The following is a 25,786-nucleotide window of genomic DNA, read 5'->3' as shown; positions in this document are numbered from 1 at the left end:
AGACGTCACTAAAATATACCTGTGAAGGTAAAAACGTCATAAAAAAAAATTTATGTCCAAATTATCAGTGTAATTCTGCATCAAAATGTCGAAACCCCACCTCCCCGACCGAAAAAATCGGAACAAAAGCGAAAAGTCCAAGGTTAGATCTGGAAAAATTACTCGAAACCCATTCTTGAATTTCCTGAGAGACTTTAGAAGAACGAAAACGGGGATTCGAATGTCGGAGCTGGCCAAATTGGGGGCCAGGATGTGGCGAAATATGAGCGACGTTGAAAAAGACCCTTATTTATGTATGGCTCGGAATGCCCCTAGGAATGGAAGATATAAATTGAAAAAAAGGTCAAATAGAGTAAAAGAGGAGCAAAATCCAGAAGGGTCAGGCAATGTCCAGCCGGAGCATCCCACGTCGCAAACCTTAAGAACATTATCCAGGCCAATGATAGTTCACAGGACTTATGAGGTTCGAGACACTGCACAGCAGTCTCACAATGAATCTCCCAAGATCATTGAAATTCTGGGACCAACAGAACCATCTCAGAGTCAGCATTAGCGGTTTCACAGATCTGAAATCATTGGTTTTATTGTGTATTTGTAAATAAATGTTTTTCGTATTTTTTTAATATTATTGCATTTTTAAGAAGTCATTAAACAGATAAATTAATAAATTTCGCAAATTTTCGAAGTAATACAAGTTAAGATATTCCACCGAACAACTTACCTCGACATATAATATTCGTTGTTAGCCCTACATTATTCAGATGGTACAGCTTTTATTTTGTTGAGAAATTGTTTTAATGTATCACATATCATTAATGGAAAAACTTCTGAAAGAAATAAGCTCGTGTATCAGAACTACCGTATCTCCCTTAATATTATGCTCTCAGCAGCTGTAATATTACCATAAAAAGTTGACATTATGGACCTGTGATAGAAGTGGTACTAAATGGTAACGGAAACTTATTAATTTCTAGGAACATCAGATTCACCAACATTATGTCCTATGCCCAACTTATATTAACTTGTAAGTATGATATGTACTTTTTTAGGAGAGAAACATTTAGTTCTTAATAATAGACATTAGTGAAGTAGTAAAATGTAATTTTCTCAAAAGTTTCGTACGGTCTGTATTTTAAATTTAGCAAGACGTTTCTATTGGGAAGCATTCCAACAAGCATAGGGCTATTCTACAGGTTTATATACTGTATGTTATGGCTACGTCTGGTTATGGATTCGATCTTGCACTGTGATAATAGTAAGGATCTCCAGATGTTGGGAATATTAACACTGGTCTGGCTAAAAATTCGGGTTGTGCTTGATGTAAGTTGCTTCCAGGAATCTTCTTTTCTAAATTGTATGTTGCGGCCATTGTTTCGGGTCCACTTTTAATATTCTTTTGACATCCAGTGCTCGTTTTATCTCGCCTATGTATGACTCTCCACAGGCACAGGGGATTTCGTATACGCAGTTCTTGGTGTCCAGTAGATTTTGTGGCTTGGTTTTCGATTATAAATCACGTATGTTTTCGAAGTGAAAGCAGTCTTTATGCTAGATTTTCTGAAAAATCCTGTAGAATCCAGTTGCTGCGGCTCTTTCCTTGTTCCCAGGCAGCCTCCAATATCCGTGGAATATGGCACCTATATCTCATTTGATGATATATTATGCAATATGTCTGGGATATCCCACAAATATGTCAAATATAGTATATGTATATGCAATATTCTCGGCTTATGTTTAATATAATTTTCATATCACTATTCCTATTCATAGTCGGTTTATGAATTTTATAAATTTTGCACAAAAACGTGCACTTATACCTACCTAAGGAATATCTCGATCAAGTATGGATTTAGACCAGAAAAGTAAGCTCAACTAGAATTAATGTCTAACTTCAATCATAAAATGATATCAAAGAGGATCTCTACCTTGATTGCATTGTGGTCTTTTAAATCCCAGCCGGCACAGATACGTCCTTAATGTAATACTATGTTAATTTGGGGATATTAGACATCTCGTGTGATGACCTTTTATAGTAACATAGATAGACCCGCGATCGTTGAATTTCCGAAACTGCACTCTGGAAAGTTATATTGAAGTCGTGAGACAGTAGTGTAATATTAGATCAACATGTAGGTTTATTACAATAGTATACCATGAATATATTACAATGTAATTCCAAGTGACTAAATCTATTACCCAGGCAGCAACCAATATCCGTGGAATGTGGTACCTATACCGCATCTGAAGAAATTTATTACACCATGCCTTGAATATCCCAAAAATATGTCAGTAGGAAGTTTTTTCGATAGTTTTCACAGGATCTTAAATCACAAATTAATGAGAAAATGGCTGTTTACAAAAAATACAAAAAAGATAAAAAAATTTACCATATGCTCACACAATGTAAAATTTCAACTAGACTTTATTACGAGGACTATATTAAAGACACTTATTGTATCAAAATCCGTGAGAATTCTGATCTGACATTAATTTTTAACTGAAATATCACAAACTCACAACTCAAGCAGTGTCTCTATTTTAATCTCAGGTGTTTACAGAGTTAGGAACTCTTGACTCTTGCCAAGGACTTGGACAAGGAAGGAACCTGACTACATATATCCCATTTTACTTTGCTATTTCTTTAGTCCTTATAAACCTTTAAATTTTATATATTATAAGTCACTATGAATAGGTCACTTTCTAGATTGTTAAAAAATTAACTTATGTGGTTTCCATCGATAAGTCTGGTAATGTGGTTAGGCATGAAGAATTATTGGCCAATATGTATATTAAACATCATCCCTAGTGTTAGAAAATTAAAAAATAAATAGAGAAGAAAAGCTATTTGAAAATTCAGTTACAAAGTTATTACTTTTTTTACCTCTTTAAGCTTTAAAATTAGAAAAAAATTGATTTTAAAAGAATTCATTAGCAGAACTGAACTCGCTCACTGTATGCTGACATACTGGCAGGTGTTTTAAAGGACAGTAAGGAAATTTACACCGACTTCTTTAAAGCATTTGACAGAGTGAATCATGAGATGTTATATAGTAAACTTATTGGTTTTGGCATATCGGATTCTCTTTTGGACCGGCTAACGAGCTCCAGTACTGGTAGAACTCAAATTGTGCGGTTTAACAACTGTACATCTTCCCCATCAGCAGCCTCCTGAGTGGTCTCACCTGGGCCCTCTGTTGTTCAACTTTTTCATCAATTATATCAAATTCTTTTATGACCGTTGCCAGTTTCTCATCTTTGCTGACGACTTTAAGGTGTTCAGAGGATTGGCATCTTCTTTGTCAATAGGGCAAGCCTTGAATTGAAAAAAGACCTCGATGGATTTTAACATCGCCTTCATCTTTTATCATTTTATGTAATCTTAAAACATTAAAAGGCTAGAATAAGCATTGCCGTGGAACTATGGGCAGATTGTTTGCTTGCAACATCTCTGATGGATGATGCCAAATGCTTATGTAGAAATAGTAAAAAAAACACACTTTATAATATCATAAAAATTTGTCACTTATTTTAACAAAATAATACTATTACTCTTTAATAAAAAAGTGAAGCATTTTTTTATAAAATATGATATTTTATACAGAAGTCAAAATTCAAAGTTCAATCAATGTAGATTAACGTCCCTATATATTAGGAAAAAAGGCAACAACATCGCAACGCCGCTTGATCGCATTGTTGATTCCACCGACACAAGTAATCTTTACCAGTGGCGTCGTCAAAAAATACGTACATGATAAATATTTATTATTAATAGATTACGGTTTAAATTATAAACAATATTACCGTTTATGAATTCTTTATGCGTTTTTTTAACGTACTTTATTAGAGTAAAGGTACTTATCTAATACATTTTTTTATGGTAATTCAATATTTTTTAATTATAGATTTGTTTTAATGTTCTAAGCATGTAACTTTATTTATTATATAAACAATAATCTTTCAATGTGTGAGGATCAGATTGAGATTCAAGAGATTTGGAACTTCTACTTGATCGCACACACACATGCACCTATGAATTAATTATTAATAAATCTCCTCAAAATGAAGAACGGGTTAATTAACCCTAGTACCAGAAATTTTGTTCATAGCATTTCCAATAAAACACTGTACTTTACCTTTGTCAGAATCCACTTGGAGTTTTTTTCCTCTGTCTGGAGCTCAAACTATACATTTCATATCCACAGATTGGAAAGGGGTTCAACATGAATTTTGTAGCTACATTTACTACAAGATTTACAATGACCAAGAAATTATTATTATTATTACTATTATTATTATTATTATTATTATTATTATTATTACTATTATTATTATTATTAGAGAAGCTGAGCCTGAGGATTACTGTTTGGCTTTTTGACGTTTCTATTTTATCCGATTCTTAATAAATATTGTTTTAAATTGGTTTCTACCAAAGTATTTTAATATTCTTGCAAATGTTAGAAATGACTTGTTTTGCATTAAGTTAAAATAATCCCTACTGATTTTTTTTAAACTCCGGATGTCATCGTAAACATCATTCACTATTTAAAATATACAAAAAATTACTTTTTTTGGTCATGATAAAAGGACGGTGTTACATGCTTTGTGATTTGCCAGGTTGGAACACATGCTTTACACCTATTATGAATATGAATGATTGTTAATTTGAGTTATGATCCGATTATCGAAACAATGCGATTTTTTCACATAAACAAGTCTTGACTTCATCTTGAAACCTTATCAGTTAGAAGAAAGCAGAAAGGCTTACAAGTTCTTTATAGGTTAGTACATTCAACCATAGGTTGTCCATATCTGACTTCACAAATTACTTTACATGTACCATCTCGCAATATACTTTCCATCCAAACTTTCTAAGTTAGATTTTGAAAAGAAATTAAATGAATCTCAATAATCGATGCGAATTTGATGTTTTAATAGGGCCAGGGACATAGTTTGATTTTTTTTCTGGAAACAAAGCTAGATAGATACGAGTAAGGCTCCAGAGGCAAGAAAGTTACATTATTGACCGTTTAAAAAAAATTAAATTGTCAAAAAAGCGGTGGCGTACCATAGTTTTACCTATCAGTATCAAATAGGTAGTTCCTTGAACCGCCACTGGAATTAATAAATTTATTTTATTACCACCATTTATTTAAATCGGCTGAAAGGATTTTGAATAATTCGTAAAAAGCCAATTTTATTAAAAAACGTTTACACTCTGTATCTAGAAAACGAAGCAAGTTATGATATACGTTTATATGAAAAAAAGTTCTTATTTTTGGCTGGTAAATACGCCCTTAAAATCTTCGCACTCAATTTTGAATCACCTTGTATATCATATATAGCCTTGATTTCTTTAAGCCTTTATCTTGGCCTTCATTTATAAACTAAATCGATGTCAATGTCTTTGTATCCTTTTTTTTGTTGTTTAATTTTCATGTTTGTTACTTGAGCTTGTATTTAGATACTTACATAATTTTGCATTGTGCTTGACTTGTTAATAAATATATATATTCAGATAAAGAATATTTAAATTTGATTAAAAAATATTGCAAATTTTGTTCGTGGTGTTTATATTTAACCCAAGAAATATGCTAAGATGTTTCAGATGCTTAAGGATGACTTACCCCCAAAAATTTGATAGTTCTAGTTTTTATAACTTCTATGACTGCTATTCCCTATCGCATTTATCACGTTTTTATACTTTGAAATTTACACGTTTTTATACTTATTTTTTGAAATTTATTGAAAAATATTTAAATTGGCACCCTATATAGATAATTAGGTATGCCTGAATATATTTAAAAAAATAAAAAGATAGTGCAGGCAGAGGAATTAAATTTCCTTCTGAATATGCCTAGCATATGCCAAGTGAGATCTTCCGGGCAAATATGAATATAGCAATTATATATCCTGGAAATATGCATGAAATGTGGTTCTACTGTCTGCCTGTTATTAGTTTGCTTTTGACGCTGCCTTTATTAGTTTGCTTTTGACGTTTTCTATTTCTCTATTAGAACAATGCATATTGGGGCTCTCGTATACAGGGTTTTAATGATTCGCGCCTTTGTTGAACCAGGACGATTGGAGTGTGTGTATTGTCCTGTGTGTATTGGTTTGCGGTAGATTGATATACTAAGGCATCTATTATTGTTTTTTACAAGAACATCTAAGAAGGGCTGTGCTGACTAAGTTTCCAACGTGAACTTTTACTCGGGTTATTATTATTATTATTAATAAGCACCAGAAAGCTTAGTAGCTCAGTCCCTAATATTAAATGTTTCTTCTGGATTGAGTTGTCCCTATAGCGTGCTCGTCGAACCACTGGAGACAACAGCTAATCCTTGGTCCTGGACGTAACGCACCTATTTTCGAATTAAAAGTAGGACTTACAAACGTCCAAAAGGTATATATGTTTCCTCCAGTGGATGTCGAGTGTTTTTCGTGTTTTGCAAGTGGTAGATTTTTTCTGAGTCTTTCTAGGATAATATTAACGGATTCCCGATAGGCACATTTTGTATTAAGACTCATCAAGGCTTACTACAAGCGAGTACAAGGGATTTTGTAGTGTTTTGTTTGACGAATCTCTAGAGCTATTGATAGGTCGCAAAGGCATCCCTTCATTATGTATTTTAGGAAGGCCGTAGAAATATAGGGGCTTGCTATGGTGTGGAGTGAGTTAACATCAGATTCAGAGCAGTGTGATTAAAAAAAAGCCAAGATTAGAAAAAAGAAATATAAAAATTGTAAGAAAAAGAAATAACAGGCTAGAAACAAGATAAGCTGTTAGCCAACCCTTCAAACTTTTCTTCGTATTCCCAACCGGTTTTAAACATTTAATAAGTTAACATGCACCATTTTTTAGATATGACACATTCTAAGTTAAATGATGCGAAGAAAAATATCCTTTTATTTATTTCAATTTTCAAATAATTTTGTTGCTCATCAAAAGCTGTTGATGAGCAACAAAATTTTACAGATTTTACAGGGTATCTCGTAAGTAATTAATTGGACATAGGTTAATGTTTCAATATGTCTTAGCAAAATATATTAATACCATTTTTTTAAACATAAAAATTTGACATTTCTCAAAATTTATTAGACAGAATAAAGTGAAATTTAGTGATCTCTTATTATTTTGGACGAGTAACGCAAGTTTAATATTTATTTCAGCATTATAACTGCGCCATATACAACAACTATATGGTTGATTCACTGACAATTGAATTGAAGTTGAAGCACTGCCAAAAAACGGATGTTTTAAAATGAAATTATCACGTGTGTCGTGAATAAACTCCCTACTAGGGTTCCATCAAAATAAGCAATCGTTCATTCTCTCTAGTCCTCTCTTGCCTATCGACCTTTTTTAGGTTCAACTTGGAATGGTGTAACCAAAATTTGTTATTCCAAATTAATACCTTGATTTCTGCTCCCAAGACTTAAGTTAAGAAAAAAATACTAAAGAGTTCCTTAACGCAGATAAAGGGTCATAAATGGGTACTGGGTGGACTTTCTCTGATTCTAATTTTTAAACAGACTTGGATTATTTAATGTTTGTATCGATTAAATGAGTCATTGTCAGAAAAAAATACCTTAAACTTGTTAACGATTTATACAAACTACTAACATCTCATTAAATCATACAAGTCTCTTCCAAAATTATATAAATACATGATTCTATAAATATAAAAAAACTGATTGTATTTAGACATCAACTTCCTAATCACAATCACAATCACAGCACACATTTTGTTCATAACCTAACTATTAAACATAGCAGCGCAATTTTCATTATTTTTTCGATTTATTGCGTAAGTGACTCCTGGAATTTCCATTTTCCTCTTAACGCTTTTTCTACTCTGGTAGTCAGTGTCTGGAATCGATTGCCCTTTGACAGTTTCTTGCCTAAAAAATTCGATGATTTATACAAGATGTAATTATATTTCCAACAGTGCCATACCTAAATACAGAATCGGGCTGTGAAAGTCTCATACATAATTTCGCTTTGCCACTAACATCAGCATCCAATTCCAGATTTAATTGTGGTTCTGTATTGGCTTCGAAAGAAAGTTCTTTTTTGACCAAAGGAGTGTCAATCTTTAAAAGCCCCTTTACGGAATATGCGACTCTAAAACATAAAACTATATGACAGAGAGAAGTATGCTAGAATGGGAAAAATCACTTACGATTTTTTAATTAGCGATTGCGCATTCCGATTCCAGAGAGATACCTCCATTTTTCCAGACAGGTCAAACGATAGGGCCCCTTTAATATCAATTTTGACAATAAACCCATTGCTGAGTCTTATGGTGTCTTCGTGCTCTTGAACCAATATTAAAGCCTAAAAAAGAATTTACATGCATCTACAGAATATCATATATAGTGTTAAGAATTACTTGAAAGGCGGGAGTCATGTCGGATGCAGTTCCAGACCAAATTAGACCCATCAGTTCGCCCTGGCTCTCAAAAAATACAAAAGGACGAATCTGAGTGCCTAAAACGGTCAATTCCATTCCGGTGGATGCATCTTCTTCTTCCTCGGGATCGTCGTGTTCATCTGGGGTGCTTGAAGAGAAGCTAGAAAGACCCCCAGCGAATATTCCTAACTGCATTAACACCTCGTTATTAATATACATGTATTATTAAAAAATATGCACTTACCGTAAAAATCTCTCCAGTTGTTTCATGGTTATCCAGCACCACATCCACTACGCCCCTCTTTACTAAGCCCCCTTTAACTTCTTGTAAAGACACCAAATGGCCATTAGAGGCGGTACCTTTATATATATTCCTTGTTAGAGCAGTGGATAACCCTCTGGGAGCTAAACTTGAGTAGTTATTTAAAAATGAGTTGCTCTTCACAATATCTTTCACCCTCTTTTCAAACTCTGGGCATTTTTCAGCCAACATCATAATACTTTGAAAGGCGTATTGTCTGATTTCGTAATTTCCGTCATTCTTAGCCACAAAATGCAATATTTTTTCCAACACGTCATCACTAGGGGAACTGTTAAGGAGTACATCAACAGCTAGACATCTGGCACTCGTATCATGTCTCCTATCCAGTTGAAAAAGTGTTTTTTCCGCACGACTTAAAATGTCTTCCGACCAATAACGGTTTCCAAATGATTTAATCGCTCTCCAGGCCAAAACTTCCTCTTTTTGAGTCCCGTTGTTTAATACCGAAAATAATTTGGGTATAGTTGAGGGTGACCTAAGGTTTTTCAGTGCATTAAGGTAGACATGACGCTCCTGGTCTTTGGCATAGTCATAACCGTTGATGATCGTTTCTTGTACCAGGTAAAAAATCTAAAAATTACGGTCATATTATACAGGGTGTCATGAAATTACATCGCAATATTTTACCAGCTGCATCTTTGTCTAAAATTAAGACAAAAACTTTATATACAGGAATCTTAAAAAGTGAATCGTTTTCATGTTACAGAGTGTTTTATAATTCCTATTAAAGATGGTTTATTGTTAATATTTTCGAAACGCCTGGTCGTTATTTTTGTCGTATACTACGGTAAAAACTGATTTTATAACATTTTATGCTAAAATGTATACAGGGTCGATTAAAACTAGTAGACAGCAAAGATAAAATTGTGATAACTTTTTTTCTGGTTACTTTTTAATTAATTGGATAGTAAAATTAAAAAGAACCAATATTTTTACATAAAAAAGGTGCTCTTGTCTTATTTCAATAGGAGCGCCCGTTTTTTAAATAATCTGACATAAATGTTTTGCAACCTACACTCATAAAGTATTTTTGGTCACGTTTAACCCGTTTTTTCCCAGAGTTCCGATATTGGAAATGTCATTATTGTCCCGGTGTTCTAAAATCGGAACGACCACGTTGTCCCCCTCCCTTTTCTGAGAAGCGTGCTCTTAACTATCTTTCCGTCGCGCGGTCGTGTTAGTGTCGTTCTGGCTGGCATAAGAAAAGGTTTGATGTGCGTTTTTGCAAATTTTCCGCATTTAGTGTGCTAATTACTGATTTTTTTTTAAAGTTCACAATATGTCGTTAACAAAGTAAGTATAATTCTTATAGTTTTGATAATTAAATTGTTCTACTGCAAAGAATTTATTGTAAGTGATGTAATTCAAGATATTTTATATACCCAATACGAATATTATTGAAAGTTACTAAATGATTTGATAATTTTAGATTGTTGCTATATTAGAACACTGGGAACAAACGGGGACATGTTTTTTAATTTTTATTGTAGGTATTACACGACCCAAGAACTAATTGATTTAGTTGAAGATGAGCAGTTTTGGGCTGCAGATGTTTTTATTACACCTCCAAACGATGGAAGGGATTCTGATGATGATGAAGTTCCTTCAGCTAATTCTAATGTAATGTTCTAACCTTAGTGGTCGTCAAATGCAGTCAGAAGCTTGTGCTAAAATAAAGAACATTGATGGAGTAGTTTATATTGGAGATAATGATCAGGATAAAAATATTGAGGAAATTTTCGCAATCGCTTCGCAACCAGGAACCTCAGGACATTCTATCGTAAACGATAACTCTCCTGAATTATATGATGCTTATGCAAGCGACGATAGCGATAATATACCTTTAGCTCGCGTGGTAACCCAAGCTAATATAAACAGAACAAATTTAGAAAGAAGCTGGAAAAAAGTGGAATTGAATAACTCCTTCCCACAATTTGTTTCTCCGAAAGAGCCTGGCGCAAACGTCGACGTATTTCCAGATGCTGTTGCGTGCTTTGAATCATTTTTTGATATGGAAATATGTAATTATTTAGTAGAAATGTTTAATTAGTATGCCAGACAAAAAGGCAATCATAATTTTACTACTGATGCAGGAGAACTAAAATGCTTTATTGGTATGTTATATTTATCCGGGCATTTACAAGTTCCAATATAAACTTGAAAGAAAGAAAGAGTACTTACTTTCTTTCTTTCAAGTTTATTTTATCGTTCGATCTATCTCTTGCTTCATACGATAAGCTGAATGAATAATTTTTTTATTCCATTTTTTTTTACACTTTTAAGAGTCAAACCTTCCTTTTTTAACCTAAATTAACTTTGAGAAATAACTAACATAACTTTTGAAGAACTTGAAAGAAGCCTTCGATTCATTGCATTAAAGCCAATTTTACTCTTGATAGTTGACATGGTAATTTATAAGTATAACCGTTGGAAATATTTTCTTTTCTTTCTTGAGATTTGCCCCCCTTCAAAATTCTGCCGCCCTGGGCACTTGCCCCGACTGCGCCTAGTGTAAATCCAGGACTGCTTGATTCGATGTACACTGAGAGTTGGATCATTTACAACAGTAACTAATAGTTCTTCATCCAAGAATTTTGGCAAATCACACAGACCATATTCCCGATATTCATGCATCTATTTGCAAACCGAATGCGGTATTCGATTACTACCAGACAAGCACTGCCTTTACAATAGCCATACACAAAATGCATGTCTACGTACTCTTACGAAGTAAATCAATAAAGCATTTTGATAAAGAAAAAGGCACTCACTAAGAACCTGAGGCTGCATTTAAAGTTGTATGTTATCGCTTGTATGGTAATAATTCCTAGTTACTGTTTTCATTCCTATCAACACTTCCTGATTTGTATGAATATGTATTATTACTAATGACGTGCACGCAACATTCACATTCAGGTAGCTTTAAAATAAATAACACGGGATTTGAACACCAATTTGAACATAATGATATATGACACCTTGTACATACATATATCTAGTTTTAATAAAAATTATAGTTATTTTGCTTACCTTTTGATCGACATGATTCAATTTTTCAGCTTTTTGTGTTGCCCTCCTAGCAATAGAGCCTAAAGTCAACACCAACGTATCTTTGACCTGATTCACTATATTTGGATTCTTTCTAAATTTGTTTAAAAGATCTTCTAAAATTTGCAGGTTTGGGTGGATGGAAAATGACAGGGCCCAAAGGTACCGTTCAACAAGATTAACCTGCTCTTCATTATCTAAATGAATTAGTTTCATCACAGCTTTGTGAGTATTTTCTGTTTGGGCGTAGCCGAGAATATCGTATAATTGATCCCTAAAAAGTAATTGCAAATTAAATTGCATTTAAAATTAATCGATTACTTACAATATTTCAGAGTTTTTTTTGGATGCCAATGCCTTGGAAATATCATCAGCATCGCTGGTTTTGACCACTTCTAACAACTGTAAAAAGGCCTTAGCGGATTGCTCAGTTCCTAAATGTTTCGTTTTCAACTGCTCTCGTAATAAAGCCACTTCTTTACTAAACAATTTATTTTTTAATTTTAAATCAACATTTTCTGCCATCAAGTTTTCTTCTGCAGCGTCGAAGCTTAATATTGCCAAGGCATCTTGAGCATTATCAGCTCTGATGGTTTCAACTGATTCTTCCGCCTCGTAAGTCAATTCCTGTTGAGTTGCAATAGTGCCTCCTAGATGCTCTTTGGCTTGCAATTGAACCGAATGCTGTTCTGTTAAAAATATTGAATTTCTTTTTGGATCATCATGTATCGAATATTTGATTACTGTGGAGGACTTAGTCTTGGTGCCGAGAATCGGATCTAAATGTTTGTGATGATCTGATAAGTCACTGGTGCAGTCTGTTTTGGTTTTAATGTATTTCGAATTCAATTTTTTATAAGAAACCTGACAACGTCCAGAAATGTCCGTTTCTGATTCCTGGTTGGAATTAAACTGTAAAACAAAATTTATTTGTATACATAGAAAGTGAAAAATTGCAAGGTTAACTTACTTGGAATAAGCTGATAAGAGCCTTTTTTAGGTTCTTTAAAACCGTTTCTTCTTTGTTTCCTATGTACACTTTTTCTATAATTCCTTTATTTATGATGGCTGCAAAAGGTTGATTCCTGTATGACTTTAACAAAGGGCTTTTATACTGTTTTCCTTTTTTCGACTCTGCATATAATGTAGATTGCAGTAACTAAAATTATAATAAATTATTTTAAAATTCTTACACCCATAAACGCTATATAAGGTGTCGCAACAAAATTGGCAAGAAAACCCCAAAAGTAATAACCCAGGAATTTTGACAACAAATCTTTATAATGTTATGCAATAGCCAGCAATTATCAAAGTTTCTATAGCGTAAATGCACAAACTTCGCAACATGACCGGAAAAAATATACAGAGGGTTTGTTAAATATGTGGCGAAAGGTAATTATTTGACTGATTTTAAGATGAAATGTTTATTCAAACATTCAAAAACAGGTTCAATAGTGCTTCCATTTTAAGATACGTAACTGAACAAGGATACTGTGCAAATTTATATCCGTGTTAATATAATTACTTTTCGTGTCTGCTCTAGACAACCCGAACATACAAGATGACTGATATTTGGTCTGCCTAACTAGTTGAATGTTCTGGCAAGGATTTGTCAATGAAAACCTAGTCTAGCATGTCTGCTGTACGGTAAAGTTGTCTCCTTATCGACATGAATGAGGATACTGTGCAAATTTACCCTTATACGTAGTTACTCTTTGTGTCTGCTGTAAATAACACGAACATACAAAATGACTGATATTCTGTCTGTCTAACTGGTTAAATTTTCTGGCAAGGATTTATCGAGGAAATCTGGCATGCCTGCTGCATGGTAAAGATGTCTCCTTGTCGAGTTTTGTCAGTATATGAACTATGTAAAGCTGATATGATTTTTTACTTAAACTAGTAGGTTGGACTAGTTTATATATGTGTTTAGGTATTATGTAATGCATCGTTCGATCAAGTTTTCAATGAACGAGCTTATTGCAAGAAGTTTATTACTTTAAATCATGTATCTAGATAGGAAGTTTGCGTATGATGCAAAGTAACATGCAAATGTGTTGATGAAATAGTATATGTGATGTCGACGATGACACTCTACTGACATTATTGCGTCACTGTTGTTAAATATTTTTATCTTTTTTTGCATATAGAAGAAGATCCTATCATATTGAAAATAGCATTGGTTAAAAGGCTTTTCGAATCAGCTTAGACCGATTTGCTTGACTTGTTAGTGTCTGACATTGTCAAAAACCCTACCACTCATGATTTAGATCTTGTTATAGTGCATCAGCGGCAGTCAAGAATATGGCCAGTGACATTTTTAAGAATATAAAACATGGGAAGGTATTCGATTAGTTCGCGTTTGACCTGATCAAAGATCTTGTTGCACCTAGACACATCCTTCACTCATGATTTAAAGCTTGCATAGTACATTAGCGTGGTCAACAAAGTTTGAGATTTTTAAGAACGTGGATGCCTCACGGCGGTCCTGCCTTGTCTTGTTACATTATAGTAAAGGACTTGATCTTATTAGTCAAGAAATACTGTTGGTTAAACTGTAATATTTTGATGTCTCTGCTCAAGCTTGTGAGTGTTTTTTACGTAGGAGGAATGGTATTGAGATAGATGAATTGAGATGCAATTTCTATTTGCTTCAACATGGAAGTTCACCAGGTTACTTTATTGCATCCCTTCTTTTCATAATAATAAATCTCAGATTACAGGTTTGTTCTTGCTCCATATAGCTTTACGCCGATCACAATCAGCTTCTATTTATATTTAGGCCAGAAAGCGCATGCGTGGGACTAAGTCTTAAGAATAATTACTTGACAGCACTCTCTAATTATTCTGGACATGCTTTGATACTTAATACAAGTAAAAGTGTTTACTTGATGATTGTTAATTAGTGATTCTTATAACCAAATGATAATAGCTTACGCCTAAACTACTTCAAACAAAAAATCATGCGTTTGGGGTATGAAAAGCGAAAATTTAACACTTCAATATGTTCGTATTATAAGGTATAACCACGGATTTACCGAGACAATTTGTTTCGTAATATCTATGGTTGACTCTTCTCCATACTTGACAGATTAAAGAAAAAAAGATTGTAGACGTCATTCACATCAATAATGAAATTCAACATGCTTATAAAGCGGGCAGATCTACAGAAACCGCACTATATCAACTAACACAAATCAGCCAGAAAAGCCTAAACGGAAAAAAAACATCTGCGCTTTTTTTAGATTCATCTGGAGCCTTTAATAATACGTCACATAGAGCGGTTAAAAATGCCTCACAGAAGAGAAATCATAATTCGAAGGATTTGTCAAATGCTTGCCATACGTACAGCTGAGACTACTGTGGATGAACAGACCACAAACATCAGATTTACTAGTGGCACGTCCCACGAAGGGACCTCACTCTTACTATGGAGGCTTAGTAGTCGATGTAAATCTAAATATTCTTCTTGGGCTACCGGACCTCCCAGTCTGGATTGAGAGGGAGGCCATGGCGGCGTATAAGAGGATGAGAGATAGCGGAGGGTGGCGCAATGTTCACTTAGAACAAGGCCATATGACGATTGCTCTCAGGATGTGTAAGAACATACCAATTCTGAGATCCAGATGCACTACAGAAAGTGGCAAAGTAAGGTTAAAGAAGGGGTTTCAAGTCGAAATCCCCACAAGGGAAGAATGGTCGGCGAACCAAATTAAAGAGCCAAGTGGTTTCCAGGCCTGGTACACGGATGGATCATGAATGAAAAGCACCAATTTAGCCGGAGCCAGAGTGTACAGGATGGAAACGAACGAAGGGAAACACACCACAGTTTTCTAACCTGAGGTGTTTGCTATACTCGAAGTAGCGAACAAACGAGAGGCATTGGAAGGTGACGAGCAGAGAATGCAGAGACGCATTGGAAAGGCTTGCAGCACAGAAGGAAGTGAGGTAGAGGTGGGTCCCAGGACACCAAGGTGGTGAGGGTAATGAGCGGGCCGACGAACTAGCAAGACAAGGTTCCGTTAACCCCTTCGTAGCTCGGTCTTAGCAAAAAACAAATCTCCCAGGCACTTAATAATTGGGCCTAGGAAAAAACAAGGAAGAATTGGAGAAGGACAGAAGGATGTAGACAGGCCAAGGAAATGATACCAGACCATGACGGCTCTAAAGCAAGGCGACTGCTAACAAAGACCCGACAAAGTATCAAAGACTTGGTGGGAATCCTGACCGGGCACAACAGTCTAAACAGGCATCTACACCTTCCTGGTATAAGAGAAAGCCCACTCTGTCCGAATTGCGATACAGGGTAGGAAACTTCATACCACATACTAGGTATCTGTGATAGGTAGAGTCGCCTAAGAAGGAAAATTTTCGGAGTAACGACACTCCAGCGGGAAGATCTTAAAGATCTGGACTGGGACAACGTGCAAGCCTTTATTAAAAGACTCATTGAAGACCGCGCATTGAGAGTGGAGGCGTAGGGAAGTTGACGAAAAGGGACTGCTCAGGCCTACTTGCTGAACTCTAGCTCCCCCACCCTTAGTCGATGAATTTCAAATATTGACAAACCATGGAATGATCTGCATAGGATACGCTGATCACGTCGTCATTATATTCAAAGGCAAGTATGAGGGCACATTGTACGACCTTATACAAAAAAAACGATGATGAAGAAGACGATCATGAAGACGAGATGTTCATGAGTTGGCTAGAAAACGGCTAAGGATTGCAAGCATACGAATGAAGACCCGATAGGGCCTTAAAGTAAACTATTCAAGCTTTTAGAAAAGGGGCAAAGTATGGTTTTGGAACCCTTAAAGAAAGAAATGGAAATTACCAAAACTGATGACAGCCTGGAAAGGTTTACATACGGTAGTAAAGCGGATAAATGGTGTCATCTATAGAATCCAGCTCAACCCTAAGGTTGTTTATGTTTGCCATTTAGATGGGCTTAAGTTATATGTAGGTAAGGCTAATTGGACCGTTCAGATTTAAGAGGAGGGAGATATTACAAAGTTGTCTTACTACATGTCTGTCTTATATGACTTGTTGTCTCTATTCTGAATTTAAGAATATTCAAAATTCTAGAAATTAGTACAAGAAATTAATTGGGTGTATATAAGAACCTGATTCGATGTGTATTGTTGTGATTTAAGTATGCTAATTAATCAGTAAGTGATTAGAAATAGTATTTACATAATCTTAATTATTATTTAGGTCTGATGATGCTCTAGTCGAGCAAAACATGTAACCTTTGTCATTTTATTAAATGTATTTGTGATGCTGTAGATTTTGTGTTTTTACCTTTTATAAAAGCTTATATAAAGAAGCCTAAGCATTATGGAATAATGGTGTACATCAGTAGGTCTGAGCATCAATTTGGCAGAAACTACCTTGTACCATTCACTCGTAAGATGAAAATGCAACCCACCAGGGATAACCACCTGGGCAGATAATTTAGACATCCATGAAATTAGAATGAAATAAAATATCTCTGGGAATGACACTGGATAGCAAACTTAGTTGGAATAATCATCTAGAAATTTCAGTAAATAAAGGCACACACAAACCATTATTATTTGTAGAAACCGGACGGGGAAAACCTGAGGATGTTTCCAGAAAATACTGCGATGGCTGTAGATACACCATGATGGTAAAACCCCTAAATAGCGTAAGCCAGTAAGGCATAAACTTGAAAAAATGCAAAACCTAGCATGCCTACACCATGTATCACAGGACCTATTGAATCATGCTCCATAAAAACACTGGAAGTTATAGTTGACCTAGAACCTCTTTATTTGGCGGTAGTCAACGCTGCTAAAAGGGCCATATTTAGATTAGCCAGGAATAGAACAAACAGTAAGAATATCGATCAGAGAGTCTAGACATTTTAAACAACATCTCCTGTTTGATCTTCCAAGGAAGATATAACGAAGGAATATCACTTTGTGAGGAATTTTACATAAAAAATTGATAGCGAAAGTGAAAAGTCACCTCGAATACTATCAAATCGTAAACTGATGGTTGTAAACCGAAAAAGGAGTTGGAATATTAGGCCCTGGCACCAAATACTCAGAGTCGCTGGGTAAACACACCAGCATCTTTTGAGAAGAAATACACGCTATATAGAAAGATTCACCGACAGTCAGGTGGCCATAGCAGCACCAAGCCACATGTCATCAATTCCAAAATGGTAAGAGATCGTTGATTATAATATTTTGGGTACGTGGCCATGCAGGGTCACAAATGAGCCAATATTTTGGCAAAAAAAGGGTTCCGGTTCTCAGTTTGTGGGACTGGAACCTTCCTGCGTCATAGGCAAGAATACTTCTTGAATGTTCCTTGGTACATTCAACAAGATCTAAAAAGATCTAAAGTTCTAGAAAGTTTAACTAAAATACATATTCTCATAGGTTTTCTAACGGGGTATTGCCGCCACCTTCGAGAACACTACAGAAAATTAAAACTAGAACAGACGACGTGAATGGATATTCTGCAGGGAAGATGAAGAGACTCAAGAACACCTAGTAACCGTTGCCAAAAATTGGTTATATATTTTTGTAGCTATGAAGTTTTACAATGAATCAAAAAGCTGTCACAATTACTATCGTTAATCAAAGAAATACGATTTTATGATGTTAACTTCAACAAGCAGTAATTCGAAAGAGGCACCCAATAATTCTTATAGTTTGCATTGTAATTTTGCGAGATTGTTTTGCGATATAGTTTACATTGTATTTTAATCTAAGCTAATCTAGATAGACAACCAAGAATTGATTTTCTGTAATTTAAATTTAATGTAAAAATATGTCTTAATAACATTTATGTATTTTATTATTAGGTTTTACTATGTCAAGATTTGTTTATTAAAACTCCTGGATTATTAGATCCCAAAATATGATAAGCCGGCACCTTAGAATAGACAGAGTTTATAAGATCAAACAGTTATCGTTTTTGAAAAACAGTAATTATTTTTCAAATCATAAATATGTTTTCAAATCATAAATTATGCCGAAAAAATTGCGAGAGTCTAAAATCTATTAAAAAAATAATTAATTTTCTAAATCTACTCACCTCAAATTTGATCAGCCATTTATTCTCATCTCTCCATACCGGACTGACCGCCACTTTACCATCCAAATTAAACCCTTCATCTTCAGCTTCATCAGCGATTTCGTTCATCCGAACCGTAGACCTCCATTTGTAAGTCAGCTTTTGTCCCAAAGTAAAAAATGGTAAATCATCGAAGGAACCATCGGCTGACGAAATTAACACAAAACCAGAGCATAACGTGAATAACGTCGCGTACAATATTGGATAAAATTTCAACATATTTATGATTTTTTTTTCGACACTTATGCTACCATGTTCCACGTTGCTCTGACCGCGAATTTACTCATTCTTCGAACAGAGGTTGAAGGTTTCGGCCTTATCTGTTTGTTATCATTTTTCTTGTTGGTCTTAGTTGATTACTACTGAAAGAAAAGTAAATATTTTTATGATTTGCTTTTAGCATAATAATTTAACCTATAGTAGTTATAGGCACCTAGACTTTATTATTACTATTTGTTATTTAATGATCGTTTGTTCTCGGAATTTATTGATATGAGACAAATCTAGATAAGATAAGTTGGTTATTTAGAAGGTGCCTGTAAATATAATATTTTTTGTAGTCCTTGGTTTTACCATATATGAGTATGAGCTTTTATTTCATTAGTATTACTAATAAACATTATGAAAGCAACCCTAAATATACATATTCTGAAGATTTAGTTATTTTATTATTAAACAAATTCTCTGCCAGATTATATGTTATTGCAACCTCTTGTTAAGACTATTTCTACTTCTACTTTAGGTACTTATGATAAATGCATGTTTTATTATATATAGTTTTCTAAAAGACCTTAACAAGGCAAAAGTGGTTTTCATATTCATAGTGAGGTGCAAAATGTTCCGAATTACAGACTGGCTTCTCGCCTCTAATTTCAAATACCAATTTTCTAAATCTTGTTGTATTTTTGGCCTAAGTCAGCAGATTATTTTAAAGGTATCTGAGGTATTTGAGGCAATTGGTAATACTTTATTATTGCAAATTCTAGATGAGAAATGGAATACTCACGGAAGGTCGCGTTGAATTCAGAATGACAAAATTACCGTATCGAATTTTTCACCAAAAATTGATTTTTTTCGAAATCGAACTAACTATACCATTGCCTTGTTCTTATCACTCACATACCACCGGGTTATATTGGGATTCGAGCAGGACTAAGTTAGTGAGAGCACTTCAAAAATTCGGAAAGTCATTTTTCGACCTGGTTTTTGAGGCTAAAAATGTGCTCCAAAAATGCGATATCTCAGCTAATATAAGAGTTACGACCTCTCGGATGGTCTCGTTCTATTCAAAATGACGAAACTAAGATAACCGACGTTGGAATTTTTTCCGATAGTTGCCATAGAAGCCGAGATATTGACCTCCAAAGTTTGGGATTTTTAATTTTTCGTGTATAGGGTATATCGAATTTTTCACCAAAAACTGATTTTTTTCGAAATCGAACTAACTATACCATCGTCTTGCTCTTATCACCCACATCAGAAAAACACCGGGTCATGACTTATTGTTGCTTTTTTTTTAAATACAGACCTAGATTATTTATTTTAATTTTAAATAGCTTTATTTAGATTTCTTAAATCTGACAACAGTATTTTATTCAGACTTTGGTAAGCGATGTAAGATATGAGGATTCTTAAAATTAAAATCAGCTGAAGATACCGAAAGTTACTATATTATTATTACTTGCTCTCGAGGCATTTTCAGTGGCGCACACTATCAATTAAAAAAATATTGGATATTTTACTTTTTTACTTTCTACTTACCTCGTTTTTTTAAATTTTGTAACCAAGAATAAAGCGATTGATTTTGTATACCTTTATTAATAAACATAGAAAACACATTTAATTTTTTTCTTAACACGATTTGAAGTAAATTTTTTTAATGTTTTTATTTTCATCATAAAACAAAAAAAATAAACAAAACACAAGTAAAATTATACACTTAAATCTAACTTAAAAGACTTTATAAATAATAAATAATACATATGTATAATTATACATATAGTAATCTTACTTAAATTTATACTAATAAACAAAAAACAATTAACACAAAAAAATTATTTTTTTAGGTCACTTTCATCATCATCCTTTTTTATAATTAATTTTTCAAGGGTGTCCTCCATTATCTGGTCAGTTTTCCAACACCTATTCTCTATATCCATAACATGCCTAACGTTATTTTTCCAATGATTAGAACTGACAGACTCGATACCCTTATATATTAAATTTATTAATTTGATATAACTGTCAAATCACCAGTATTATGATTCCTTACATATCGCTTTACTTCTACACACACTAATTCTATACGGTTTAATTCGCATATGCAGGGTGGTATTCTTAGTGGAATATGTCCATGTTCTCTCAATAAATTGTAATTTTATAATTTTAGTGCTTGTATTAGGCTTATGAGCACATAATAAGTCTTTAAGCCAATTTACTATTACACCTTTTGTCGAGAATTATGTGGACACTACTTGCTAATACAGAGTGATATTTCGCCAGCATTTTTCCTAAAGTTGGAATTATTTTATATTTTGTATAAAATTTCTCAATAATTCTTATTACACTAAAATCAGCATCATCCATTTTTTCCAGCTTGATAATCTCTTATATGTTTTTCCTGGAATCGATAAAGGCTCTGTAGGGTCAAACTCACGTTGATGTTGGTCTTCTTTCTTAATTTTAATTATAGTAGATCGCCCTATTCCACAACATAGCTGCTTGTTCTGTTTTATTTTTTAAAGGTAGCTTAAAAGCATTATTGCCATTTTCCTCATCACTAATTTTTATTACATTTCCAATAACCTCACGAGTCTGACCTTTCAAAACTTTATTTTTTAAATGTCCCATATTACTGATTAAGAAACTACGATACCACACAAAAACTAATTTAAACACCAAGGAACAAAATTAAAGCTATATCACAAAATTATCAATAAATGAAAAATTAAACTAATACTTGCACACTTTTAGAAAAAGATGGGTGATTCTAAAATAGTAGGTGTGTACTTGTGTAGGTAAAAGGCAACATTGGCAGGTTCTAATCAAAAAAAGCGATTAATAACCCTGTCCCGAAATCATTTACCAATATGAGTATTCATCATAAATAATTAGATTAAAACATATTTGGTTTACCTACTGTTATCAGATTAGCCCTTTAAGATACGACTGGTAAATAATAAAAAGACAAGTCGAAAGGTATAAAAAGGATTAACAGTCATAAATTATTAATTATTTTATAAATATAAAGGTACTAAATACTAAATCCCTTTCCTTGATAATCCAACTATTATAATATACTAATAAATTGATAATTAAACTAATATAATACCTGCATATACATATACCATAATTTATAGGTAATTCCCAGTGGGACGCCAGTGGGACTATTTTTTTCCTTTTAACCTATTGAAAATGTTACTCATAAAAGTTCATTGTTAAACGTTAAAAAAATGCACTGTTGTCAGTCCTATTTTTCTTCTTTTAAATTTCAAATCGAATAAAGTAAAAAGTATGCATAACATAGCTGAAATTGGCAACTCGGTTGTACCCAACTATTGCATTCTTAACATTTTTTTGCCGACTACCGACTCAATAGACGAATAGTACTTGCGCCTTTAGGGAAGAAAAAATAAATCTCAAAAAAATAAGAAATAGTTCACACTTTCAGTGGAGTCGTAGATTGAGGTAAAATGAAAATCCTACTTCGATATTGCTGTTTTCTGCTCGGTTTTCCTCCACCATACTAGAACCCCATACAATATGATGGGTCTCACCATCTGGATATATATATCAAATAGGACATTTTGTGCTTCAGACCCTAGGATCTAGCGAGTAGTTGTCTTGCCGTTTAAACGTGGCGTTCCTCGTGGCATTTCCCAGGTGATTTGAGGTGCGGCTCCCAGGTCAGTTTTCTATTCAAGCTAATCCACCTAGCTATTAGTTTTATATTCTGTAATTAATAGCTGTTATTTCTTGGTGACTAATAAACGCCAATGGCCGTCTTCGCCGGGTTTATAGATAGCTCCTCCTAAGTGCATCATTCACATCTCGGATGGTCTTGTGTCCTCTCCGGTTAAGGAGCCTGATCAGGTCATTCACTAATACAGACCATAGAAGGGGAGATATTGACTCAGTGACACTGAGATCCGTGGATCCAACTAAGATCCGAGGTCCTAATCGACTTTGGTTCAGCATGCAGCTGACTCATTTTATGATAGCCGGATCAGCTTCTTTATTAGACAGTGCTGTTTCCATTGCGTAGGAAATCTGAGTTATCGAAGGCGCGCTCAATGTCCATAAATGCACACAGGGGTATTTCCTTAGATTCCGAGGCCTTTTCGATATCCCGAACTATTTTGTGCAATGCCTTAATATTTGATTTACCCTTTTGATAGGGGCGAATTGGGGTCTATGCAACGGTCTCATTGAGAGTACCTCCATTCTGAGGTACTGGTTCAATAATTTTACCATTGTCATAAAAGATGATAGACTAGTTGACCTGTACTATTTGGGAGATTATGGTTGTATGTTCCTACTTTTGGGTATGAATATGAACCATACCTTGATCGAAAATCGCTTGATCGAAACATGTTAACAGGGAGATGGTTTACTTGTTTCGATGGAGAGAGGATGTTTTTAAATAAAGGACATTTCCATTTTTATTTGCACATTATTAATAAGCTTAAAATAAATGATTTTACGTTGACAGAAGAAAGTTAAGCGCAGCTTCTCTTTATGTGTATTAGTAAATTTAATTTTTTTTAGGGTCTTTCTTATATTTAGGATTTAATTCAGTACAATAGTTTTAATAAAATAAATAAAATTAGATTTCAATTTTTGTACTTGAAAGGCTTTGAATATTGTTATAATATTATCTTCCTCTATCCTTATAGTTTCTTCTATATCTCGATCCTTTTCCTGTTTCTCGTTGAGTGTGTTCTTTCTTTTTTAATAAAATAATTACAATTAATAATAAAATCTTTAAATTATAATTTTTTTATGGCATCAACAGAATTCAGGAAACCTCGTGTGTAAGGAATATCCCTAAAAATCTGCCCGTTGGTCACCTTGTATTATTATAATTTTTAAAAATTCCAAATTATTAGATAATTTTGTTGTAATAAATAATGAGAGACTCCATTATTTACTCGAATGTTTGTAATATAGCTGTAATATTTTAATAATGGGATATTTTTTAACAGTTAATCATTAACCTATTAATTTCATACGTTGTAATTAATTGCTGTTATTCCTTGATGGTGACTAATAGACGTCTTATTATTAGTATATTTACGGACAATATATATATTAAATATAAATTGAACGTGCAATATTTCAAAGTCTGTATATGCTTCATTTTCTTTAACAGATCCCAATCGACCAAACTTTAATGAAATAACTGTTGATAAATAAATTTTAATTATAAGAGAGGTGGAAAACACTAGAGACACCATGGTATAATAATAAACACCTACAATTGACTCCACATACAATATGAAATCTAATTGTGTAGTAAAACTTTAAAAAAATTAAAGGTGAGCATATCGAACATAACCTAAATTGAAAATCACTATTGCGGACCAGTTTTAAAGGTTTATTGAACATATAAAACAAAGAAACGAACTTAACGTATAAGTTCCGTTAACCCTTTTTTTAGATATATACAAGAGCTGACATATATACAATTAATCGGCCCTAATGTGTTAATTTAAGTTAATAAATTAAAAAAAAATATATATAGTGCCTTACCTTAGTTATTGCCTACTTGTGTAGTTTAGCACGCACAATTTTTTTAAATTCTACTAAAGCTTTTATTATTTTAGATAACCTTAACATAAAAACATTATTTTTTATATGGCAAAATCACTACTATTATAATAATTAACAAGACTAATTTATTCTCAACACGTTTCATCCGCGATCCACTGTAAAATGCCTAAATGATCAAAGTCCTGCAATTAACTGACATGTTTTAAAATTGTTTTTACGCCAGTAATTCTACCAATAAAACTGCAGTAAATAAATAAAATATATTCGAACATAAGCGATGGAAAGCACTTAAATACACGAACAAAAATATCTTGTATACTAAAAAAGTACCGTTAAATCGGCGAAAGACTGCCATTGGCCCCCATCGACTTTGGAAGATCCGACGAGACCGGTCAAATATTTGATTAGTTGGCCACTTACGTTATAAATGTGAATTATTATTGTTGTTGAAGTTTAACAGGAACTATGTACGTGTGTTGGATACACTGTGGCTGAGTTCAACAATATACAGAACAATGCCTGTAACAAGGGACAAAATAGGTCGATTAATATTTATTAAAGTCTTTTTTAAATGCGTAAAATATTATACAGCGGGTTCCAAATAATTAGCAACCTGACCAGGTTTATGGGTCATGGAGAAAAAATCTCATTATTGTCAAACAAAAATTTTGAATAGCACTTTGAAATTAAATATGAATTATATCTATAGGTAGTGATAGTTTATTTGACTCATTATGTTGAGGTAGGAATATATGTAGCTAAAAATAAATAGATGAATAATATCATAAAAACAGTAAGTCTAATATGACACAAAAAAATTTTTTTTTGGGGTTTCATGAATAATGTGAATACGTATTAATGCATATGCTACTAAAGTCATGTTTTTTTTTATGAGCCCGCACTACAAATTAATTTTACAACTGCATCTCTATAAAATAGAAATTTGTTATAACAATCCTACTAAATGCATGTAGAATATATTTTAAACGGACATAAAATTAGTATTAACAGGCAGGAAGGCAGTAGCAAGATTAACACTCAAGATTTTATAGAGATTGTTTAAATATTCAATCTAAGTAACAACCTAATTAAGTTAAGTTCTGAATTCAAGGAAGTA

At 33.6% G+C, this 25,786-nt stretch overlaps 1 protein-coding gene across 2 annotated transcripts; it reads right to left on the bottom strand.

Annotated features, from left to right (window-relative positions):
- Positions 1 to 7,681: 7,681 nt before the first annotated feature.
- Positions 7,682 to 24,918, bottom strand: LOC126744837 (microsomal triacylglycerol transfer protein). Of its 2 annotated transcripts, none has more exons than XM_050452388.1 (10): positions 24,649 to 24,918; positions 18,859 to 19,259; positions 12,755 to 12,943; positions 12,110 to 12,696; positions 11,767 to 12,058; positions 8,659 to 9,306; positions 8,394 to 8,603; positions 8,184 to 8,338; positions 7,958 to 8,125; positions 7,682 to 7,902 (listed from the first exon to the last, which is right to left on the bottom strand). In XM_050452388.1, the coding sequence occupies exons 2-10, from the start codon at positions 19,114 to 19,116 to the stop codon at positions 7,758 to 7,760; spliced, it is 2,652 nt and encodes an 883-aa protein (XP_050308345.1). In that variant the 5' UTR covers positions 19,117 to 19,259; positions 24,649 to 24,918; the 3' UTR covers positions 7,682 to 7,757. The 2 variants fall into 2 exon arrangements, with proteins under 2 accessions (XP_050308345.1, XP_050308346.1); XM_050452389.1 differs by having other exon boundaries at positions 18,859 to 19,256.
- Between the last annotated feature and the right edge of the window lie 868 nt (positions 24,919 to 25,786).

This window comes from Anthonomus grandis, chromosome 15 (assembly GCF_022605725.1).
Source record: "Anthonomus grandis grandis chromosome 15, icAntGran1.3, whole genome shotgun sequence".
Classification (NCBI taxonomy): Eukaryota; Metazoa; Arthropoda; class Insecta; order Coleoptera; family Curculionidae; genus Anthonomus; species Anthonomus grandis.
The sequence above is the reverse complement of the archived record's forward strand: the minus strand, read 5'-3'. Positions and strand labels throughout refer to the sequence as shown.

Coding starts and splice junctions, on each gene's coding strand:
- LOC126744837 (XM_050452388.1), bottom strand. CDS start 19,116: ATGTTGAAATTTTATCCAATATTGTACGCGACGTTATTCACGTTATGC. Junction 9,307..11,766: donor TGAATCATGTCGATCAAAAG/GTAAGCAAAATA, acceptor CGTAATTTTTAG/ATTTTTTACCTGGTACAAGA. Junction 8,604..8,658: donor CAACTGGAGAGATTTTTACG/GTAAGTGCATAT, acceptor GTGTTAATGCAG/TTAGGAATATTCGCTGGGGG.